Source organism: Osmerus eperlanus, chromosome 5 (genome assembly GCF_963692335.1).
Source record: "Osmerus eperlanus chromosome 5, fOsmEpe2.1, whole genome shotgun sequence".
NCBI lineage: Eukaryota > Metazoa > Chordata > Actinopteri > Osmeriformes > Osmeridae > Osmerus > Osmerus eperlanus.
In genome coordinates, this window is record NC_085022.1 from 15,270,074 (window position 1) to 15,294,865 (window position 24,792).

The following is a 24,792-nucleotide window of genomic DNA, read 5'->3' on the forward strand; positions in this document are numbered from 1 at the left end:
AGACTCATGCACTCCCTCTGAATACAGGTTGCCTCAAGGATCAAGGGTTACATGTCTGGACAAATCAAATACATTTGAATACGGCACAAACACAAATTAGTTAAATATTGCACATTTCAGTGCATGCTCAGTGGGCTGACCATCAGCTATAAAAGCGATAAGCTTTGTGATAAACTTTACGACCGGGTGCTGGGGACTGGATAACAAAAAGGTGAAGTTTCCCATAAAAGCTGTCAGTGCTATCCAGGACTTGTCAGAGAGAGAGGGAGAGAGAGAGCAGCTTCGACCATGGAGGCTGTAAAGATGGTACTGAAGGTGATGTGGAGGTACCGGAGTCTCCTCATCATCCTCATGACGCCCTTGCTCCTACTGCCTCTCCCTGTAGTCATCGGGACCAAGGTGAGAGAAGGCCCCGCCACACAACCAGACAAACACCTCACACACACACACGGTCAAAGCAGTAGTTTGGTGTACCGTCATGATCCTTTTTAATACACATGCTAGAATGTACTTAAGAAAGTGTAGTATGGATAGTGTGGACTGGTACCTAGACATGTGGTTCACATTTTTGCCCCATTTTATAACCACATCCAACAGTTTGCCTGTGTCATATAATATTCAAGATTTTAAAAAGTAGTATGTATTCTGTGTTTGTCAAATATAAATAGAAACAAATGTATGTGTATGAAGGTATATTAAGAACTGAAATGACCTGGCAGAAAAATCTATACAACTGTATTATCCATACCTGTCCTTACATATGTGACTGTTTACGTAATCTGTGGATTTAAACAAATTCTCCCTCTTTCCTAAAAAGCCTACAGTGACAAACCGTAATCAAAACAACCACAATATTTTCGATGTCTATTTTGACTAACCGGTACATAAATTGTGTAGCAGTGTGATCAACTTTTCAATGTACTTCTTTGCAACACTAGTTCAGCTGTACATTATCACTATGAAATGAACGCCCCATAGATAACATTATCATCTGAAGCCACTGGGTTGTTTGGTATAATCTATTCATCATTATTTTTCCTACCCTGCTATAGGTGGCAGATTGTGCGTTTGTTCTCATGCTGATGGCCATTTACTGGCTGACGGAGGCCTTTCCCCTGTCGGCCACAGCCATGCTGCCAGCCCTTCTCTTCCCACTGTTCGGCATCTTGAAGTCTAACGAGGTGAATGGTTTACAAGAACACCTCCTCACGACATCCCATTATCGTGTTTTGCAAACAATTGGAACAAAAGGCACTTTTTTCACTTTCTCTCTCCCCACCCCAAATAGGCACAATTTCAGGATGTATTTTTTGATGCAATATCCAAACTGAACAATTGTTTGTTTTTCTCATGCTTCTGTTTTGTCTCCAAAAATGTCTTATTGCATGTCAGGTGGCTAAAGTGTACTTCAAAGACTTCCACCTCCTGTTGATAGGGGTAATCTGCCTGGCCACGTCCATAGAGAAATGGGGCCTTCATCGAAGGATAGCTCTCAGGCTGGTCACCCTGGTGGGGGTCAACCCTGGATGGTGAGGTCTCCTTGGAAACTTTTTGTGACCTTTCTTAAATCATAGCTCATACACAATATATTGGCACAAGTCAGTGCAGCATGTGAAACTGTGTGTGTGTGTCTGTGTGTACAGTATATGTGTGGGGTTACATGATGTAATCCAGCTGAACTTTGAAGTATTCTCTTAGTCCCTATGTTATTGCAGTAGAAACAACAGTTTGTTTTGTGATAACCAATACAGACAAAGTTAACTTGACTGCTCTGGTTCGTAGGTGTCACTTAAACTGATAAGGAAGGGACAAGGCCATGTCTAGCCATATCTTTAAGACAAAGAATGGAATGAAGGATCAATATTAGGAGAGAAGATAAGTCTTAATGTAACCAAGCTGACTTGACTGAACTCACTCCTCAGAAAAAGAACCGTAGTTTGAATCCTAGTACAGTCAAGAAAGGGAGGAAGATATACTGATGAACGAAGCAATGACACCTGCGACACCTTGGTACATAACCAATAGTTCAACCAAATATTTCCAACTAAAAGTTCCACATATTGATTTTCAGAAACCAGTGTGATGTAAAGTCTATATACAATTTCTCCAAAATTAATACGCCTAAGCAAATTACATTTACAGCTACATTTTTCAGTTAAATACTTTATTTTCTACAATGGTTTTACCACAGGAAAGCAGATTCAATTTTATAAATCAAACTTCAGGCATTTAAGAAGCCACCCGACCCATTCACCACTCACTGTTGTTTCCTTGAACGTGTTCAGCTTGCTGACCTCATCCTGCCCCTTCCATGTCCCCTTCCCAGGCTTATGCTGGGCTTCATGTCCGGCTGTGCCTTCCTCTCCATGTGGGTCAGCAACACCTCCGCCGTCGCCATGGTGATGCCCATTGTGGAAGCCGTCATCCAGCAGATCCTGAGGTCGGAGGAGGAGGCCGACGGACGGCGCTCCAGAGCTGCTACGGGCGTCAGCAACCTGGCCCTGCAGCTGGACGGTGGGTCTGACAAGCCCACAGACGGTCTCTTGGCTTTGGTTCACGGTGTCATAGTGCTTGATACTTGTTTGGGAATAATGACAGTGTTTAACTGTGTGACTTGTTGTTTTCGTTGGTTGTACTTTGTACCTCTAAACGTTATACATTCATTTTGTTTTTTTAGAAATGATTGGGCCGAAGGAGAAAGAGGATATTATGAGGTACAGAAAAAATGCAGTTTCCTTCTTTAAGATGAAAGATGGTTCTAAGTTACTACTTAGTCTAAGTGATACAGCAATGTTATGCCACTGTCATGTTGTCTGTCCACAGTAGCCAAGTACAAGATCCAGAAGCTCAAGTGTACACTATTCCTGAGAACGAAGTCCCCCCACACAGAACTGTAAGTAGAAAATACAACCACAGAACAGTAACTACAACCTAAAAGCAACATAGCACCAACTGGCCAATATCACCATGCATTGGTTGTCATTAAAATACAATTTATTGGTGAGAAATTATCCGTTGTTATAATGAGATTCATGATGTTGGAAGATTTTATTATTAGAATAAAAAAACCTGTATAAAATTGTCATGCTTTATAAACAATATTAATCTACATACAATGATTTCAGCTTTGGAATTCTAGAGTTCCCGACAGGCACTTCAAGGACTGTTTTATGACACTTTCATTTCATGACCTAAGGTCATCCCTCAGGTACCCGGAAGTAAACAAGATAATATGATCTGCAAGGCTCTGTGCATCAGCATTGCCTATTCATCCAGCATGGGCGGGATCGCCACTTTACCCGGGACTTCCCCCAATCTCATCTTCTCAGAGTACATGACTCAGTAAGTTTTTTACACAACTGTACCTTTAAAACCAGATGTGTGAGTTGTGTTTGTGTGTGTGCAAATGCTGTTGCCCTGGAGATTGATATAGAGTAAGATCAGAGATATATTTAGTTTGTAAAGTAAAATGCACTTAAAATAAAATTATACACTAAATGGATTCATCATCCATATTGTGCACTTGGATTTTTAGTAATGGGAGTTCTGTTTCAGGTTTTACCCAGACTGCGACCAGATCAACTTTGGAAACTGGCTCCTTCTCTGTGTCCCCATCAGTATCCTGATGCTGCTGTTGTCATGGATATGGCTGTACTGGCTGTTCATTGGCTCTGAGTGAGTGCACACTGCCTCAAGTCACTTGTTTGCATCGTATAATGCTCTCTGCTTACGCTTCTTCTGCTCCAGGACTGTAGGTTGATATGTACTGAGCACTATTTATTTATTCTAACACACCAGGGCTGCGTTTCCCGAAAGCGTTGTAAGCCTAAGTTGATCGTAGAATCCATCGCACAACGAATCTTAGTTTTACGGGCCGTTCCCAAAGACACGGTAGCCAAAGTGTCTCTTGAAAATTCGTAGCTCTTGAAATTGCATAGATTAGCCTACTCCTTACGAGCATGTTTGGGAAAGGCACGTAAGAAATATTGATGGTTTCGTTATTTTGCTCGATCGTTGCTACGATCCATCGTTATCGGGAAACACACCCCAGATCAGTATAGTCATATTTGTTGTCTATATGTGTCCTATGAGAATTATTTGAAATATTTAAAGCCAATATTTATAGCTAAGGGTATAGCAAAAACATTTAGCTATCTACAGGTCAACGCCTTTGCTTCCTTGAGTGAGCAATATAATATTAACAGACAACAATATATTATAGTTTTACTACACCATAATTACCACCATCGTGATCCATTATCCAGAGCGTTCTCTTTGTTTAGGCATCATGCCTGTCCATTGTGTTTTGAAGATGAGTTAATTATTATTGTTGGATGCTCGGAAATTGAACATTAGTTGTCTGATCACAATCAGTGAGGCAAATGTCCAAAATGCTATCTTTATTGTTTGTCAACTCTCTCTTTTTTTCACTATCTCACTCTACCTCGGTCTATCTCTGTCTCTCTTCCTTTCTCACCCACACAGTTTTAGGTCTTTGCTGCGCTGTGGAGGACAACGGTCCGAGAGGGAGAAGGAAACAGCCCGCGTCATTCAGGAGGAGTATAATTCTCTGGGGCCTATTAGGTGAGACACCCGTTCTTTCCTGAGTGTTGGTGACTTTGGAGATTGTGTTAATTATACATTGATTCATTTTGACAAACAATTCAAACAAACACACTACATGTTTGTTCTCTCTTCCCCCCGTTGCTCATCAGACATGACTGACTGACTGATTTCAAGATTGGTGGGGGGAAAACATTGTATATCCCCCCCCCATGCCAGCATTACACATGCCCTGCTGCTAATTATTTATGCTCTGTGGTCTCTTGAGGTTCCTACTGTCGCACCTAAACCCACACCCATGTTTGAGTCTATGGTTGAGTGTCTCCTGCTCCATCCAGTCCCCAGGAGGTGGTGACCCTGATCATCTTCGTGCTGATGGCCCTCCTGTGGTTCACCAGGAAGCCTGGCTTCATGCCTGGCTGGGCCAACCTCTTCCCTGAGTGAGTTTTTGCCATCACTGGTACACTTGTTTGTTTTGCAATCTATACCCATTAACGACATTAAAGTCGGTATTTGACTAAAACAACATGTTATCAGGATTCCTCATCAGAAGGGTTCTATTTTTTATTATTATTTTGAATGGCATAATACCTGGAGCATATGGTTGATAGAAATCAAGAAAATCAAGCAGGATGTACATTCGCTCTGACTGACTTCTTCTCTGCGTTCACGCAGACATGCCGGCTACGCTACAGATGCAACCGCTGCCTTGCTGCTCGGCCTCCTCCTGTTTGTCATCCCAGCACATGGTCCATCTGCCAAGAATTTTGGTAGCAATCTTTTCAAAAACCTAATAATATGAATGCATTCATTTAGCAGACGATTTCATCCAAAGAAGTATACAGTCCGGGGGAAATTTGAACCTGCAATTTCTTGAACTGCAGTCAAGAGCACATACCCTCCCTCTTTTGGGAATTGTCAAATAACTGTATTTCTTGTATATATCCTATATAAATATATCCTAGTAGGATGTCAGGTATACCTAGTACAGGAGCAGACTTTAACAGGCCACTATTGTTTAGAACATTTAAGCTTCACAAGATACTGAGAAACAAATTCATTCTTGTTTTTTCCACTTAATTCTCCTGATATGGCTCCATGGCTTCCATAGTAACTAAATATTGTCTTAAAATGTATTTACAACATGGAATGTATGTACAACGGTTGCTGTACAGACTGTGGCAACACAACACAATAAAGAATCATATCTGTCTCCATCCAGAGGCCATGATCACCTGGAAGGAGTTCCAGGCTGTTATGCCATGGGAGGTGGCCCTGCTTGTTGGTGGAGGTTTTGCCTTGGCTGAGGGTACCCAGGTACAGTTTACCAGACCTTCATCATCTTTATCATGTTTTTTCCCCTAGTAAGCTTTTAGAGCCTACTCCCTACATTATACACCTTTCCTAAAACCTCACATTATACCTTTACACCTTGTCTACACCCTCACTGTAAACTTCCCCTATACCCTACACTATACCTACACCTTCCCTATACGTTACACCTCTCCGACACCCTGACACACCCCTGTGGAAATCTATTTCACAAGTGAAAGCAGGCAATGGATTTACAGGTCCAACTCTAGCTAACATGTTAGGGCCCCAGCTTCTATTAAAAAGCCTGACGTACATGTTGTTGACGTACATTAGCCAAAGAAACTTGAGTGCGCCAATGTACAAAAGTTTTTCCGACACTGCCACACTTTTCATTACTCATTAAGGCTAAGTCATTAGTATCCTGCTGGCGAGTTGCTAAGTAACATGGCACATGTTGTGTTCTCTGTGATTTACAGTATTAGTTTGAATGCAGAACACTCTCTACATGGATCCATTCAAAACTGTAAAAGACAGGAAAAATATATCTGAATCGTCGAATGCATCGAATGCAGTACAGCTCAAGATGCTGTTTGCTAGTATAACAATGTATTGATTTCACACTTAATTATGTGTTATCTAACTAAGCGTGTGTTTTCTCTGCCCCATCTGCAGGTGTCCGGTCTATCGTCCTGGGTGGCAACCCTGCTCACCCCTCTGGGTGACCTCCCCGTCATAGCGACGGTCACCATCGCCTGTGTCATCGTCACCTCCATTACAGAGGTGGCCAGTAATGCAGCCACCATCACCATCTTCCTGCCCATCCTTGCCCCGCTGGTGGGTTCACTATCCTCAGTCCCTCTGCTTCACTCATCAACATATGAAATCAAAAAACAAAGATGAATAATAATGATAATAGTAATTATTGTGGATAATAGTCATTATTAATGGACACAATCTGTATTGGTAATATATCATTGGTTAAATTCTAAAATGGGTTCAATGGATTAAAGGCATCTATAGGGGTGACCTTGCCTAATAGGGATAGCAGAGTCCACAGTATATTCCTACAGTACATGCTACAGTTAAGTGATTTACAGCTTCTGAGACATAAAGCTGAGATTTCATCAATGACTGAGGTTCCTTCTGTGAAACTGAGATTCTATACCGTTTGCTTCCATGCTGCTGTTCCCCATAGCCCCTTCCTTTAACTATTATTATTCCACGAGAACATTGGGGTATGCTAAATGGCAAAATATGTAATATGCAATTATTTCAGTTCATGCAATTGAAATAAGACGGATAAGAGCGTCTGCTAAATGACTAAATGTAAATGTAAAATGACTCAGTACTGCAATAGGCACATAAACAAGGGTTGTAGATTGTAAATGGAGTATACTTAAAGGATGGGTTTTGTTGTTGCACAAACAAAAACATACATGACCACATCAACAAATATGCTGTGTATTTTATCATATGCCACCAGAGGCAATTAAGATAGAGCTGTACTTTGCAGTAAACAGGTTGTTCTTTTCACAATATGTGTGTGTGATCTGCAGGCTGAGGCAATCCAAGTGAACCCACTCTACATGCTGATACCCACAACCCTCTGCACGTCTTTCTCCTTCCTGCTTCCTGTGTCTAACCCATCCAATGCCATCGTGTTTGGCTATGGCCATATTCGTACCATTGACATGGTGAGTATTGAGTGAGCAGTGCCCATGTTAGGAATGTGTCATTTCACATTGATTAGTATAACTACTGTCACCCCATTGCATTGCTTAGAAGCATGTTGTAGCGACGATCTAATGTAAATACATCATACACATTTAAAGGGTATTCTTCCTGTTTTCCTTCCATTCTATGATTCTAGGTGAAGGCGGGGCTTGGCACAAACATAATCGGTGTCCTTGTGGTGATACTGGCTGTGACGACATTAGGAGTACCCCTATTTGGACTCAATACCTACCCTGACTGGGCGCCCGTCTTCCCTACGTCCAACAGCACTGGCCTGTGATTCTTTGGGATAAAAGCACGACTGAAATTACCTCAGGAAGGAAAAAATGTGGGCAAGTAAGGACCAATAGCGTGGACAAAGATGGGACACTGTACACAACGTGGTTCTGGTTAGTTAGCTATCTAGGCTAACGGATGGTGGTGATGGTGCACAGGTCGAGGCAAGGGAGTATTGTTCTCCTGAAGTGCACAATATCATGGTCCACAGATTTGCCGTTTGAGGACAAATCGATCAACTCCAGAGGACACTGTTTAGCCAATATTGCACTGTACCATGATGCAGTTTATTGACACGTGCACCATTGTTTTTGTATTGGAACATCATGTTTTGTACCACAAGTACAGCACATTGTTCTTGTGCAGAGGATTGATTTTGTCACAGTTTATTTGTAAACAATCAGTTTTTCCCATCCAATAGGAGCTGAAGAGTGGCAGTTACAGTGAATGTGAGAAAACATGAAGAAAAAAAAGAAAGAAAAACTGTCAGGTTGACTGCTGTATCTCAGCAGTCATCATTATATAATGTAAATACAATGCTACAAATCAGTGGTAGCTTGTTTACCTACACGTAAACCCAAATTTATATAGGAAAGATTTTGTAAGTACTGTACTTTGATGTGGTTTTCAGTGAAATGTTAAAGTATATTCGGTGTTGACAAGTTGGATGTTCCTCTGAAGAACTGAGTGAACAATTTATTATTAAATGTATATATTTTTTGGACATTGTTGAATGAGGATCTTTATGTGTTGGTGGTAAAGAGCCATCATAGCCCTTCCCTGTGAGAAGCTTTGACTTATGAGGCACATTGAGATGTAAGATTCCATCTTGTAGTCACTGTGTCCCTGGTTTTACTTGAGTACAGCATTAGGTCTTGCCCTACAGAAAAGACCCTGCTCCAGGAGAGCTATTCCTGTAGGTTCACAATCCAATCAGCACACCTTATTCAAATAATTAGATGGTTGATGCATTCAATCTGATTGGTCACTTAGTAGCTCTCTAGGGACAGTTGGACACCTCTAGTTTAGATCTACAATACCAATAAGATGACACACTACTAAATGACATTGTCTGAATACTGTAAGTGTCTTTAAGTGTGCAGCATCTAAAGATGGGAGTCAGGTGGCTGAGCGGTTAGAGAATCGGGCTAGTAATCAGAAGGTTGCCGGTTCGATTCCCTGGCTGTGCATAATGACGTTGTGTCCTTGGGCAAGGCACTTCACCCTACTTGCCTCGGGGGGAATGTCCCTGTACTTACTGTAAGTCGCTCTGGATAAGAGCGTCTGCTAAATGACTAAAAGTAATGTAAATGTAAAGGTGAAGTACAATTAGTCTGATGGTGTCACATTACAAATACTTCGTGGAAGTGATGTTTGATCCCCACACGCACACACACACACGCCATGGCCATAAAGACACACAAACGTATGCAAGCACACGCCCACACATCATAGAAACACACACAGAAAGCTATGGCATTAAGATATTAAGTCAGCAATAGCACTCATGCCATGACAACACTAATGTAATTAGTGGTGTTAATTTTATATGAAGGTTGACAAGACACAAATGCCTCGCCATGGTACAGATAGGCACCAGGCAGGAGCAATTAGATTTAATCATCTTCATTTCAAGACATTTAACAAAAGCTAATATTCATTTTTTTCTTTTTACTTCATTACAAGGCAAGGCAAATGTCAGTCTACCCCTTGTCGTACTATAATGCAGTGTTTCATATTTAAATACAACTTCGAATTAAGCATTGTAATATTTAAAATCTGAAAAGCAGCCTATAGTTTTACTCCAATTTGTAGTTATTGGTATCAACGTCAGTAGACAAAATGTTTCCAACGGGATCGACAGTCTCCAAACTAACCGTAAACGAAGGGTTGCTACTCCAATGTTTGTTCTTTTCTTATGGTGGATCGACTAGTTAAAATGGGCACCTTCCACGTGTTGCTGTTGTTCATTCTACAGGTTGCCCACCTGTATGGGAACCCAGTGCGCGCACTGCCGTTCCGATACAGAAAAGGCGCAAGCGGAAAGGCTTTGAGAGGCGACGTTTCTAAACTCCGCCCTTCACCTCGCATTTCTGTCAAGAGATTTCGCTGTAAAGTCGTCGTCACCGTTCGGAAAGAGAGAAGAATACCGCCACTTAAAGGGCTGTGGCGACAAACACAAGCTGTCATCTCACGAGCTTTTCATTTTAGACAAACAGTAGTTCACCTGCACCTGTGTCTTAGCGATGTTGGATCCGTCCTCAAGCGAAGATTCGGGGGGAGATGAGGACCCTGAAGTTCCAAAAGAATCTCCTAAAACACCTGGTGCTTCCTCGGGGCAAGGAGGTAAACAAAAGAAACGACCACAAACTGATAAACCCAAGCCTGAAAGTCATCCCGAACAAGATGAACTGGAGAAAGAGAGGGAGAGACTTCAGAAGGAAGAAGCGGAGAGGAAGATTAAGCTTCAGGTTTATGTGTTTGTGTTGCGATGTATCGCATACCCTTTCAATGCCAAACAACCCACGGATATGGCACGCAGACAACAGAAGGTAAGTGAGGGCAAACGCAGGCTAACCTTTTAAATACAGTTTGTAATAAAAGTAGCTAGTTACTGATTTAAAAAAGTGACTGCCTGTTACTTAAAACTAATTTTATATGACATAACAACCATAATAAGTGCAACCACAAGTGTAAACCCAATCACAATAGGCTATATCGAATTACATAATTGCTTACTATTTCATGGCTGGTTTGTTTAGCATACAAACAAACTGCAATAAGGATTCACCAGTTAAAGCCACAGGATGAGAGAGCAATTAGTAAACCTCTGCATCTCTATCTCCTGTATGTCGGCAAGCTTCGAGATCAAAGCAGGATCAGAGTATATAGGTTGGACTGCACAGCTGTTGCTCGGTGCTGAACAATGGTCTGTATAACCCTAGGTGAACAGGCAAATTACTACAGAAATAGAGCTAAATCCATGGCAACATATAAAGGAAAATGAGCGTGTGTGTGTGTGGAATGTAAAAGACAGTACGAATGAATTAGTATGATAAGTCGCAAAACCGCTTGATTTCGACTCTTCACATCATCAAAGTAGTAAAAATGTTTTGTCTTTCCAAGATTTACTTTTTAGTTCGTTAACCCTGAGCCAAAATGCAAAATGAGCCTGAGGCATTGGAAGAACCTGCCTCCCCTTATTGACCAACACCAGCTGATTTGCAATCTAGTGGAAATCGAAAACCTCAGTTCCCCTCCTGCTCATATGCATGAACCTTCAGGGTTGGAATTAATAAAAAAAAAAGTGTTATCATCAAAACCAAAAGTGTTAGCTTGTATCAAAACACTATGGTTAGATTCTGCAATAGTGTGATGTGTAGTGAATTTGGCAGAGGCTGTTAGTTGACAAGACTTGCAGTTGTGTACTGCACCTTCCCTTGGTGTAGAACTCCTGCCATGGTGATGCAGTATGCAACATCACCATTGGCTTTTAGACCGACAGTATATTCCTTATAGCATGCAAACAGCCAAACTCATACCCTTTGCCACTGTTCAGATTGCAAGCCTGTCTTCCCTGTCTTCCCTGCCTGTGGCTCTGTGCATGCATTCAAAGTACAAGGAAAATAGAATCACCCATGCATAACAGCCTTGTGTGATGCAATTACTTCTTATGGTGTATTGAATATAGCCAATGGCTGTCTTGATATTCTGATTGGCCTTTTACTATTGTCAATTTATTCAGTGATGCATTTACTCTAATGTGATACTGAACACAAAATTATCAATTATTTGATAAATAAATATGTGACGAAGAGTGTATGCAGCCTATTTTATAGGCACACTAAATTCAATGCTTAAATGTATATTTTTTTATGATAAGTGAAATTCCCTCCAGACTTCAGTTAGTATGGGTCATTATGTTGGTAATACCCAGTGGTTTAGCCGTTTTCCAACTCGACCAAAGATAATTGTTATTGAGTGCTCAGCTGTCATTGTGGCAGTAGTCAAACTTCAATAGGCTGTAATGACTGTTCATCTGTCAATCATACAACTTTTAAAGACACATTTGCCAACTTTGTAAAGCAGCCATGTCTCCTAAAGCAGTGTTTCTTAACCCTGTCCTCAGGGAACCCCTGTCCTGCATGTTTTAGATGTTTCCCTGCTCCAACACACCTGATTCAAATAAATGGGTCGTTATCTAGCTCTGTAGAAGCCTGGTAACGAACATGCATTTGAATCAGGTGTGTTGGAGCCAGGAAACATCTAAAACATGCAGGACAGGGGTTCCCTGAGGACAGGGTTAAGAACCACTGTCTTAAAGCATCTCTCTTTACCTTAAGACTAAGTCTTAGAAGAAGAAGTCTTGTTGTAACTAGTTTAAATCCTATTGGCTTGCCAAAGTGTGTTGTTGGATATGGATTGCAGCACAGCACGTTCTGAGGGCATTCTACATTTACAGACGCTCTTATCCAGAGTGACTTACAGTAAGTACAGGGACATTCCCCCCGAGGCAAGTAGGTTGAAGTGCCTTGCCTAAGGACACGTCATTTGGCACGGCCGGGAATCAAACTGGCAACCTTCAGATTACTAGCCCGATTCCCTAACCGCTCAGCCATCTGACTCCCCTAAAACCTATATGTCCATCTGCTGAACTGTTTGTTTATGAAAGCATTCCACACAACTTGCTGTTGATGCACTAGCTAGCGAACTACTGAGTTAGAGAGACATTACTCGATCAAACACACTGTGAATTTAAAGACACTTCTCTTTAAACATTTGGCTGAGTGAGTTAGCGAGGTGGTTTGGAGGATAAGAGGTTGGGATTTCATCCCAGCTGGTTGAATACACAGTACATGCTGTATTGTCGACAAACTTGTTTTACAACATCCCGACTTCCTTGTTGACATACTTTAATGATTTGTGAAACTGAAGCCAGCACATCCACAACCAAGCAAGCAGGCAAAGCCCTTCACATCCATTCCCTCTGCTTGTCTGTCCTTCCTTGATCAACCTAATGGGACAGCGTGGTTGGTCAAACGTCATTATGAGTAAGCACCATGCCCATCATGTAGCTTACTCATAATGACGTTTGATGTAAGCCTTTAATCAAAGGCTAACTCCTAAACTAAGTAGCTGGTAAAAGCGTATGCTTTATTGACCAAAAGTCGTATGCTCTATGTACTGTACTACAGTATGTTCTGTGACCGACATTTCCTCATAACGCTGTGGTTTAGAACATTCTGAAGTTCTTCAGCGGTGCCTCTTGAACCTTCCTTTTTGCCATGCTTATTGAACAGTCTTTGAAGTTCAACCCTCGCCCCTTTTTGTACCGTACACCATTCCCGGTCTAAAGCAGTTTATCTTTATAAAAAATATTATCTGTCCAAGTCGGGTACATTGACATTTCATTCATTTAGCATACAAATAGTGCATATAGATTAGAATAGAATGTTAATGTTTGAAGAGGTTTAACTAAAGTTATGTTTGGTCTGTGCTTGGTATATGTGATATGAAAAGTACAATCAATCCATTATTGATATGTAATCAATCACCTATTAAGTCTTAATGAAACAATATTTTTGTAAACTAGTCAGTCAGTAACTTATATCATTATAAAGACACCCGTTATTCCGTTTTATATTATTTGAAGATCTGCCTTACTCCCTCCAAGATCTACAGTATTTCGGTGGTCAGAGTCAAGGAACATTCCGGATTTACCAGCCAGATCGCACAGTGGTACAGTTGGACATCTGCTCTAATATTCAGCAGTGAAAATACCTCATCTGTGCCAATAGATGTCTAGAGGTTGTGGTGTAAAACAACCATAGCTTTTCACTCTCTCAATAGCAGGCTGGCTACGATACTGGCTGGACAACTGACTTGGGGTTTTCTCCAACCGGTGCAGTAAGACGACACTCTGAATACAATCAGAAAAGTGAGTGGATTAGGATGCAGGGTTGCTGGTTCTACGTGGAGGATATTCTTGGGAGACTCCAACGCAAGAAGAAACTTAGGGTTCTGTGAGAGTTGTCTTTCCTGATAAGTGGAGCACAGCGCTGAGGAGCATGAAGAGGTCACATGACAGTGTCGGGTCAAGACACGAGTGCCTACGAGAGCCCTGCAGTACATCACTGTCAAGTGTTTTCAATGTCTCTTTTGTATGTGTAAGACATAAACCCGTCAATTACTTCATATTAATGCGACTCACCGAAGCAGCAGATAAAACGATGTCTGCTACTACTGCCTAAACATTTTCCGAAGTCTGAACATCGGTAAAGAACATTTTCATGGGACTCACAAAAGGACACCTGGTCCACTAACGCAGTATGTTGAGACTTCCTGTTTTGTCACACTGTGGAGCAGCCTCTTCTGTGCTCGTGTCAATAGCTGTTTTTTGTCAGGAGGGAAAGCAGGCCTCACAGTAAAGCACTGTAAAACTGAGGTGACTCTCTACAAGGAACATAATCAGATAAATGAAAAGAGACCTTCAGTAAAGGTCACCTTTACTGCAAAGTGTCTGCTAATTCATATCAAGTCTACAACCTCTGAACTCTGGTCTGTTTCGCTTCTGTTTGCCAGTTTTCAAATACAAATTTGAATAGCAGTGTTGGATAGAAACAAGGCCAACTCAAAAGTCTTCCTGCTTGTTGAAATCTACTGTACCGAGTCCTGTCATTTCAGCGAACACATTTTATAATAGACATGATCAATAGCGTCAAAGATTTTAATTGGATTTTTAAGACAACATTGTACATAAGTAAATCAGTTATTACTTCCTCCATCCTGTTCCACCAATGAGGTGCAATCCCTCCCCCATACACGTTCTTGGAGACAATCTACTAGTCTACTGTACACGACAGAGGAGGGAAACCGTCGCCACGGAAAAGCCTCTCAGAGAAGACCCACGCATTCTGCAATACACGCGTCTAATCCCTTGGCCCTTTCTCATTACCCAAACAAATAGCCATATTTTTCCCTCTCTCTAAATTTATATAAGAAGCTATTTCTGCCAAGACTAGTTTCCCTGCGCATCTTTTGTGGACTGGTGGTGGGTGCAGTTGGCAGCTTCTAACGTTGCCAGAGGCTGACTTCCGTCCTCTTTGTCGTCTCGCCTTCCCCTGTCAATTTCCCTCTCCCTGAGACGTGCGTCTTCCCAGGCAGTTATGTAACTCACTCCTCTCTCTCTCTCTCTCTCTCTCTCTCTCTCTCTCTCTCTCTCTCTCTCTCTCTCTCTCTCTCTCTCTCTCTCTCTCTCTCTCTCTCTCTCTCTCTCTCTCTCTCTCTCTCTCTCTCTCGTGGAGTGAAGAGACAATTCCACTGGGCTATCTTGACAGCTAAGAGGAGATGGAGATGCAGTGTGGAGAAACCGGCGACAGGACATCAGCAGAGCCCTGAGGGCACCGAAAGCCCAGTGTGACCACCTCCTCCTCTCCCCCCCCGGCTAGCAAACATGAAGAAACGAGAAGTCAAGTTGAGGGCGTAGTTTAATTTGGAATGAGGAACCAGACCACATAGGGTTTGTCAGATTTTTCCTCCTTACCTCTTCGACCTCCTCCACAACACCCTTACCGGACGCCTCACGCCTGCGGATCTAACTGCAATTAAAAACTCACCAGGACCAAGCTCCGAACCTGGGCCTTTTTCTGTTGCCTCACCCTCCCTCTGGAACACCCTCCCCAACCACAACCGACAAGCAAACAGCCTCCCATCTTTCATACAGGCCCTCACAACCCACTTTTTTCAGGCTTGCTGTCAACAGTTAACCCCCTTCTCTCCCTTCCATATTCCTCGTTTTTTATTTATGTCCTTCTTAATGAATTTACTGTCTGAAGGTTCTTTGTGTCTGGCAAATTGCTATACAAAACGTATGTATTATTAATTTACAAGTGTTTTCATTTTAGTTCAAACATCTACATGGGTTAATATTGGGTGATGGCATACAGGGCAGGCCAACTTAATTGACTCATTCATTGACTTTCATATCAAATTACAAATTGTATTTGATATTTAATACCCAGTTCCTACGCACCTCTAAACACTATGAAACTGCACAGCAGTATGATTTTATAAACTGTGTGTATGTATATAAATGTGTAAGGTTTTGTGAGAAAGGTCAATTTTTGCTTGAAAGCTTCTTGTATCTCGGCCTGACATTATGACCTTTTAAAATATGCAAAGCCCTGTCTCTCCTTCTAAAGCACGATTATTTAAAGGAATGTGCATTTCCACACAGGTTGGTCTCCAGAGTATCGAGGGTGGAGGTGAACAATGCCCTCAAGCGCCAGGGCTAATTTGCAGCACCCTCAAGAACGTGGAGGATTGATTCTGATAATGATCTGAAATGTCTATTGACAGATTGAATATTGAGCATCCTGTCCTCATCTAGTTTCTTTAACATTCGACAGTTCCAGTCGGTGGGCGCGGTGGCTAATGAAGTCTCTTGGGGCTGTCTCCGGGGCTCCTTCATGCACAGCATCAGGAGAGCGCTTGTGTTCTGCATCCACAGAGGCATTGAGTATGCGTTGTGTGTGTTGTTTATTTTATTACAGCTTATTTTGAATTTCAAAGGAAAACATTTCCCCCTACTTTCATGCGAAGTTAGACGGTAATGTTTCGGAGAAAGAAAAGCCCATGATTTATTCTACTGACCTTCAGCAAAGCGTGCTTTAGACTCGGACTGTGCAGCAAATCCTTTCAGTAATAGAATGAATGAATGAGAAAATCCCTTTTATTTAAAAGTAGACATCTATAGAAATCTCACTGGTGGGGTCACGTGACGCTGTTTCTGACTAAAAAAAGTACTTGTTGCTAAATGATTATCAGATGTAGCACTTGGATGGAATATCGCCGTGAAATAAGCATAAGTAGCACTCATGTTTTATGCATAAAACTGTCTGGCTGACAAAAAGATTCAGAAGAAAAAAGCTGTGTGTGCCCGTGCACACTCACCTCATGCACGCACGTGTGGGATCATCGGCATCGTTTCCTCATGGCTTATTGATTGAGCAAATACAATGCACACAACTTCTGGAGATCTCCGTCTCTGAAATTGAAAATGACACTTTGTATAAGCAATCAGTTTGTTTTTCATGCCTCGTCCTTCAAGCTGAAGTCAGTTCTGATTGCATTTTCTCTGCCGTGGAGACAGACTGGCACCTGCCAACCATCTACGGCAGCTTTTAATTGGGACTCTGTCTGTTGATCAGGTCTATATCCTGCATTGTTCTGTTACACGTAGATATGATCTATGCACACCGCTGCTGTGGCCACCGATTTTGTATAAATGTAAATGGACCATCTATTCCTCTCCCAGCTCAGCTCATGATAGTTGATGCTCAGGGGCTGGAAGAAGACCAAATCTAGCCTTCATGTTTTTGTTGTTGTTGCTGGCCTTGCATTTGTATTGAATGCTGTAATAGTGGAAATTCAAGTGGCACTGTGTATGTCTGAGTAGTCAAGAAATGTGGTTTTAATACAATTTATTTAGATTATACAATTACGTAATATTAAACAAAGCTTTGCTGATCAGTCATTACGAAGGAGGTGCTAGCCACAGGTCGTTCGCAAGAGTGATGAAGAACAACCCTAAAACCCTGCCTTATATAAACTTTAGATCAAATGGTTCTTCTGATGGTCAATCTATCAATGTAGCAAACTCTGTGATTGGTCAGCACTGCTCAGTGACAGTTTGACTCCATACCAAGTGTCCCACAGTTCTTTGATGCCCCAGCTCCCTCTCTAAAGAAGGAGATGGTTAATGATACACAAACAGGACACGGGACACAATCTCCTTGGCCAAAAGGTTAGGTCAGCTCGCTCAACTGACAATCTCCCCCAACCCCCAGACCTAACTAAGACCCTCTGGCTCTTAGTTAGGTATCATAAAACAACACCATAAATACCTTAAGACAATATAAGTGTCCATTCTACAGAGTAAACCACACCACAGAGCCTCAGTTTCTAACATTCGTCTGTCTATAACAAAGGAATTTACTTTTTACCACTTAAAGAAACATAGATATTGTAACTATGTCAAAAACTGCCATAACAATGCCCTTTAGCTTAGCTGTTCACAGTCTTAGACCTTTTTATAAACCCAGAATAATAAATATTACTCAAACTATTTCGGGGGGGTTAAAGTTACAAGTATGTTCTTCTTTAGTTTAGTTTTACTTGGTCAAACTAAGAAAAATGTTAAGTAAGGGAAATATCCACCCTGATTTTTTTATTACTTAGGATGTCTTCCCTTTGCTACAACACTAGATGTAGCCTCAGGGCAGACTTATTTTCAGATCAGATTCCTTCGCTGTGTCTGTCCTACCAAAGAGAGACATGGTTGGTGGACTGTCACGATGACAGCAGGAGCTTGAGAGAAGGAGAGCTGGAGCCGCTGAGGCTGGCGGAGAACTCGAGCAGGAAATCTTCCCCTCGGTTTCCCTCGTCTCACCCTCTCCCCTCAGCGTCTTCTGCCTAACGCTGATAGAGTCGCACGCTCACACACACACACACACACTTCTTTATCGGAGGTGTCGAGGGGGCAGACGCCACCCTTCCCTTCCTCATTAAGGTTGATGCTCGGGGATGTTCTGGAATGTCTCGGCTCCATTGTCCCGCAGCTGTGTGTGTTCTCTACGTGTGTACAATGAGACTGCGAGGGCGGTGGCTTCACGCCGCCACGGTGCCGTCCGCAGCATACCTCCGCAGCGAGAGGCACTCTCTCTGTCACTGCTGGGGAAAGCAGAGCCTGTTTGCATTGTGATTTTTAATTAGAAATACACACGTAGAAAAGACATGTTTGGATCTCAACCCCCCCCATGTATCCCAGCTACACTGATCTGATCTTGCTGGTTACATTTTATAAGACCCAAAGGACAGCTCCAGATGAAGTTTCTGTTGATATTTCTCTCTAACAGTCTGATGACTACTGCTGCATCTTAGTTAATGAGTTATTTCACCATATGATCTGGCATGTATACCCGGAACAATGAAATTCGTAACCCAAAAAAAGTGATGTCAATTATATCAATTTGAAAATCCTACTTAGATCTGTGTTATTATAACGTAGGAAACATGAAGAAATGTGTCATCCGCTGATGGCAGCAGCATCTAGATTTGCAGGTACGGGGAGCGCTGAGGTGGGGGTCATGGTCCGAAGTATCCCAGGCCAAAGTTTGACGGGCTTCCACACTTCCACGGTCAGCCGTTTGACCAGACTTTGTCAATGCCATTGACTACATGCCCCTCCTTCCCATTGGCTTTCCAGCAAGTCTTTGGCTCTTTCTCTCGCTTGGTTTGGCAACCTGACCGTGAACATCCAGGCCCTCCTGTGTGAGAGCAGGACCGAGCGAAGAGGACATGACTGTTTGACACGCTCAAAGGGGGATCCCAAGTCGCTGCGGCGCGTCCAGGAACTCGGGAGTCATCTCCCGTCTTCCGTCAGCTATTAGGAGGTTAAGACGGTTGGTCTGCCAAGACTTGCTCATCAGGCTTCCCGCTGCAGCCAGCTCAGACGGCCTCGCTCCAGAATCCCTTTGATTCCCCCCCCCCCCCCCCCCCCGGCATATCAGCAGTTAGCACGTCTGGACTGAATATTCCCGTTGACTAAGGACATGCTTGGGCTCGGCCCCAAGCATGCGAGATGGCCGTGTTCTAGTAGGTCTGGACAGCTGCTTTGATGCAGAGCGGTCGGACTGTAGGTGTTCAATTCTCTCGAATCACTTCCGATCTCTGTGTCTTCAAGCTTCGAACACTATGTGAGCCGCGCAGGACATGCCGCGAAAGCACAATCAACCGCGATGGCCTGTTTTTCTAGCTGAATTCCTTGTTGAGTCTCGTGTGTGCACCCAGACGTGGTGTGTTTGGATGCACACCATTGAGGCTCGAGAGCTTGATTGGATGGTGTTATTCTGAGAGACTACATCCCTGGGCTTTCCTGCCTTAGCTGAGGGAACAACCAACTACTCGTCTGTCTGTACATGGATGTCCTTTCTGGGTGAACTGGCAGGATTGCTTCCCTACTGTGAGGCAGCGTTTGACAAGCAATTTAGGGCCAAGCTCTTGTCCTTGTATGTTTTCATCGGTGTTTTGAAAATCTGTTACTTTTGATTGACCTTGTTTGCCTGCATCTTCTCCTCTATGCTCTCTCACTGTTAATGACGGTTACGTTGACATGTATTCATTTAGCCTTATGCGACATTCAAATGGTATTGTTCCCAGTCTTGTTCGCTTTACTTGTTGGCAGAAGTTGCTGGATAATTTCATGTGATTTAACATGGTTGCATATGTATATCAGCTCCATGGAGATCAAGCAAGAGAACAGTAGGATTCATTTTTTGCTAAAGTATATCCTTTCTCGTATTTTCTTTTTTTGCAAGCAGCTCTGACTACTGACTGTTCCTGCTTTCAGTATGGTCTGTTTTCGCTACAGAAATGAGGCTCAAATCAGGCTGAAACAGTTGTTTTGCAGTTTGGAAAAAATAAGCAGTTACCAAAAAGGGTGTGTAAAGCTACCTGATTCATCGACATCTATCAGTTCTCCAGAAAGTGATGCACTTCTCAGCCTGTGCTGGAATGAGGCTTGTTAGCTAGTGTCTCCAACAGCCTTCTCTTCCAATCCTTATTTTCTACTTTCTATCCCTCCAACTCTTTGTTTGCATTCTTTTCCTCCATTTCTGTCTTTCGACTCCCTCTCTCTCATTTCCCAGTCCCTTTTTTCTCTCGCTCTCTTGTCAGAAACGAGAGACTGGTTTCTACAGGTGTGGTAATCTGTTGTTTGATCTTCATATCCCACCCACCCCCACCCCCTCGCCCCTGTTGCCAACACCAAACTCTCCAGGGTGCTGTTATCTTCCGCCACTCAAGGTAATTGCAGTCCAGGGGTGAAGTGCTTCAGAAAGGGGCTAGATCTCAAACACACGCCTACCTGCCCCTCACTAACCCTCCTCTCTTTCAACCCACACTACTCGAGCAAAATGGGCATGGCCCACTTTTTTTTGAGGGTACATGATGGGTGGGGACTCTTGAACATATTACTCATATACAATTTCATACAGGCTGAAATAGATGGTGGGGGTTCATTTTTATTTATTGTATATATTGCTGATGAAAATGTTGAGTTCACATAGGATTCGGATTAATTCATTTTAGGATTTTGGATTTTCCGCTAGGAAGTTGTCGAGAGGAGCCAGACCAAGAAATCCAATGTATATAAATAAACCCGAAACTTCTAGTGGAATGGTGTTAAACATCATTCCGTTGCATCATTCCTAAGTTACAGAATGTGTCACTGAGGAAGGATGCAGGTAGTCACTGATACAGATGATAGCTTTTCATCTCCCGTCTAAAAACACGTGCTCACGTTTTTTAACAAGTTACTAAGTAGTTTTGACAAATGGCTGACTGTTGTGACAGACAATCCATGAAAGTCCTGTCAGAATAGAGCTGGTCGTTTGCCGGAATGTAGCAGCAGTAATGAAAGGTGCATTTTGATGATGAAAGATTATGAATAGGTCTAAATTGAATCATTGTGCCCAGGCGCCCCTACTGATTCTGTAATGTAATAAGGGACCTTACTCTGTCGCCGTGCTGACGACCAATTGATTCAAATGGCCTCTACAGACTGGCCCACCCAGCGCGCCCTGGGTGCTATTTTTACCCCTAGCTACTTGTATCACAGACGCAATTTCCGTCTCACCCTCTCTCTCTCTCTCTCTCCTTTGCCTTCACACACTCTTTCTCTCCCTATCCTCTCTTTCCAATCTCCATTCCTATCTCCCTTCCTACCCATATCTCCTCTCCTGCTAATTTATGATTTTGTTTTTCAGTCGCTTTTCAGTCTTCATTCTCTGCTTTTCGTGCAGAATTTTTTGGACGCTCCAGAAGATTGTTTTGATTTGCGTAAATGCCCATCAAAAGTTTTTTTTAATATGAAGTATTTCAAGTTTAAGTAGTCAAAATGAGCCATGAAATGTTGTTTTAGTGTGGGCTTCGTGTGGGTAATGCAGATCATTTTACTGGTATAGCAGGGGGCTGTCCTAATGCACTCACCAGGATTTAGGATGCTTCAGTCTGACTATTCAGTCTAGCTATTATTGTTTTATAATTCCAGTGTTGTTATGAATAATAATAGCGTACATTAATTCATAAACTGTTATACCAGTGGAATGGACAGCATGCCTGTCAGAAGGGAGGCCTGGTTCGTCAAGAAGGATTCTTGTCGGTGTACATTTTCAAACAAATTACTAAAATAATTCTGGCATAAGGACATCCTCCTAAACCCTTTGCGTGGGGAAAAGTACAAAAATCATTTTGAACCAATTTTTCACACACTTTCTCCACCAATTTCCAACTGCTCTTGTGCACATGTGACCCAGTTTGATGAATTGGACTTTGTGAGAGGCTTAATGGTGTTGCAGTTTCGCCTCTCAACTCTGTCTGCCTCAAGTGTCATTACTTCTCGACTCCTCTTCTTTCTCTGCCTCTCCCCTCCTCCCTCCTCTCCTTCCCTCCCTCCCCTCCCTCCCTCCATCGCCTGCTGTGGCTCAGAGGCCATGTTCTTCTGCTTCATTTCCCCTCATCCTTCAACGGCCGTGAAAAGGAGAAGCCCTCCCCACCTCCCAAAGATCTTTTCACCTGCCTTTCAATTTTCCCTCAGACACGACTTCCCCCTCCATCTCCATTACTCTCCTCATTCCCCTTCATCTCCACGCCCCTACATCTTACTTTACGTTGTGTATATAGTACAAGTGTAATATCCTCTAATACTAGAGTGTTTTTTCCCTCAGGATTTAGCCATTTGTTTCACCCTCCTTTTGACACCTTCTTCCCCAATCTCTTTTTCTCTCCTCTCCTCGCTTCCCTTCAGTTTCCATGTCTCACTCTTCCTTCCCCCACTTACTCAACTTTGAGGTGAGGTTACTGATATATACGTCACTTTTACTCAGGGATGCTTGCAAATGAAACTGTCAGGCCTGACTCAGAGGAGGACCATGTGCATGTACATGTCATAGTGAGAGTGACGGACAGCAAGGGGAAGAAACTGTGTTTGGCATTTGGATGGTTCTGTCACACTACACTTAAATCTTATTGCTTAGGGTTGCTTAGATATCATTCCTGCATACGTTGCACAATGCTGAAACACAAGAAGCTTAGGTGTTTTGGACCCTGAAGAACTGAGTGTGAAAGGGAGGGCAGAGTCAAACAATGGCAGGAAAGAGCTGGGGAAGTGTTGTCTGCATCATACTGAACATTCATACCCCTTGACTCTTTTACTCTGTATTAAACGAGTCGTTTTCAATGTAGGTCCTTTTCAATATTTCTCTGCGAGGTTAGCGTTGCAGTTTTGTCTCTTTTTAAATCATTTTGTGATTGGGAGTTTGTGTGATGTAAAATGGAGCTTCTTTAAAGGCCGTGCTGTAGTTAGGCACAACATGGGATGTCCTCAGAAAACAAAAGCTGAAGATGTATTCCATTCAGTCAAATAAGTCATCAATTTAATCACAATAGTCATGCTCGTCAAGCCTGTACTTGAGAAAAATAACAATGATAAAGTATTCTCTGAAAGTGAACCGTTTCTCAATATATCTACTATAAAATATCCAACACACGGTTTTTCTAAGTTGAAAAAGGACTTCTCAGGATATTTCATCGAAAAGATTCAGAAAAGGTAGATGTGGATGGTGTTGAAGATACTTTGACACCATTACTGAAGATGGTTGGTGTTAATATTAGTCAGCCATATTCCTGTAACATGGTATGTCACATCCATAGATTTAAAATATAATAACCCTTCATTGTTGGCCTCAACCCTAGACAGTAAAATCCTTTCATCACTAAATCATATTTTGCCCACAAATAGCAGTTAACAAAGTTGGTGCAGTCAGAAGGAAAACGGCAACAAAGGAAGCCTGCTTAACCAAGTCAGAAAGCCGTGGTGGATGTATCGAGCATATCTCACTGGAGTCATTCTGCCCTTGAGGCTTTTTGACAAAGCTCCTCCACATGTGAATGGCAGGCAGACACTAGGCCTTCACACCACTAGCATACATGCACGTGTCTACCCTCACACGCACACACACACACACACAGGCACACGTATACACGCACAGGTCTCTGGTGTTCAGTTAACATAATAGTATGCATTCTATGTACATTTAAATGGAAAATCCAGCTTGGTTGTGCACATTGTGGGACTTGACTGCAGACTGTGGTGTATCCTGTTCTGCAACGGTAGCTACTAGCTGCACTGCTATAGGGGTACGCTGCCCTGCTACTAAACATAGTGGGGTATACGCTGCCCTGCTAGTAAACATAGCGGGGTATACGCTGCCCTGCTAGTAAACATAGCGGGGTATACGCTGCCCTGCTACTAAACATAGCGGGGTATACGCTGCCCTGCTAGTAAACATAGCGGGGTATACGCTGCCCTGCTAGTAAACATAGCGGGGTATACGCTGCCCTGCTAGTAAACATAGTGGGGTATACGCTGCCCTGCTAGTAAACATAGTGGGGTATACGCTGCCCTGCTAGTAAACATAGTGGGGTATACGCTGCCCTGCTAGTAAACATGCACATGGAGACCATAACAACTATAACTACTTAACACTTGTCATTGGTAGTCACTGTGAACAGGATCAATATTTACAGGAATCTTATGTTGTTTCTCTTTCAATTCCAAGTGGACAACGAGGTTGCAATCATGGATTCCATGGTTTACACTTTCAAATCCCTTAACTCCCATTCATTCTACTTGAAGTATCGCATTGAAGTATCATACAGTACTCTTCCCTTCAGTTTGACTAAAGTCCTCCACTGAGTGGCATGGTCTGTTTGTAAAGTAGGCAGAAAGGCATATTTGACTAAAGGGTGTGTTGTTGTAAACTTGTGTCTCAGCATTGTGATGTC

The 24,792-nt window shown here is 42.6% G+C and overlaps 2 protein-coding genes across 11 annotated transcripts in view; both read left to right on the forward strand.

Annotated features, from left to right (window-relative positions):
• The first annotated feature begins 261 nt into the window (after window positions 1-261).
• On the forward strand, window positions 262-8,102 carry slc13a1 (solute carrier family 13 member 1). The gene is made up of 15 exons (XM_062461901.1): window positions 262-399; window positions 1,053-1,181; window positions 1,393-1,529; window positions 2,327-2,514; window positions 2,678-2,714; window positions 2,824-2,893; window positions 3,197-3,342; window positions 3,556-3,675; window positions 4,486-4,584; window positions 4,902-5,003; window positions 5,239-5,333; window positions 5,786-5,880; window positions 6,550-6,711; window positions 7,434-7,571; window positions 7,748-8,102. Exons 1-15 carry the CDS (start codon window positions 289-291, stop codon window positions 7,889-7,891), a joined length of 1,773 nt encoding a protein of 590 aa, XP_062317885.1. The 5' UTR covers window positions 262-288; the 3' UTR covers window positions 7,892-8,102.
• Window positions 8,103-9,951: 1,849 nt separating this feature from the next.
• Window positions 9,952-24,792, forward strand: part of cadps2 (Ca++-dependent secretion activator 2) — a 98,440-nt gene continuing 83,599 nt past the window's right edge. For 4 of the 10 annotated variants that reach the window (XM_062461911.1, XM_062461912.1, XM_062461914.1 and 1 more), the window contains exon 1: window positions 9,953-10,439. In XM_062461911.1, the coding sequence (XP_062317895.1) occupies window positions 10,134-10,439 (306 nt within the window). In that variant the 5' untranslated portion in view covers window positions 9,953-10,133. Of the gene's footprint in view, window positions 10,440-24,792 lie in introns of all 10 variants that reach the window. The other 6 variants (XM_062461916.1, XM_062461913.1, XM_062461915.1 and 3 more) reach the window with 3 other exon arrangements.

Coding starts and splice junctions, on each gene's coding strand:
- slc13a1 (XM_062461901.1), top strand. CDS start 289: ATGGAGGCTGTAAAGATGGTACTGAAGGTGATGTGGAGGTACCGGAGT. Junction 1,182..1,392: donor GCATCTTGAAGTCTAACGAG/GTGAATGGTTTA, acceptor ATTGCATGTCAG/GTGGCTAAAGTGTACTTCAA. Junction 5,881..6,549: donor CCTTGGCTGAGGGTACCCAG/GTACAGTTTACC, acceptor CCCCATCTGCAG/GTGTCCGGTCTATCGTCCTG.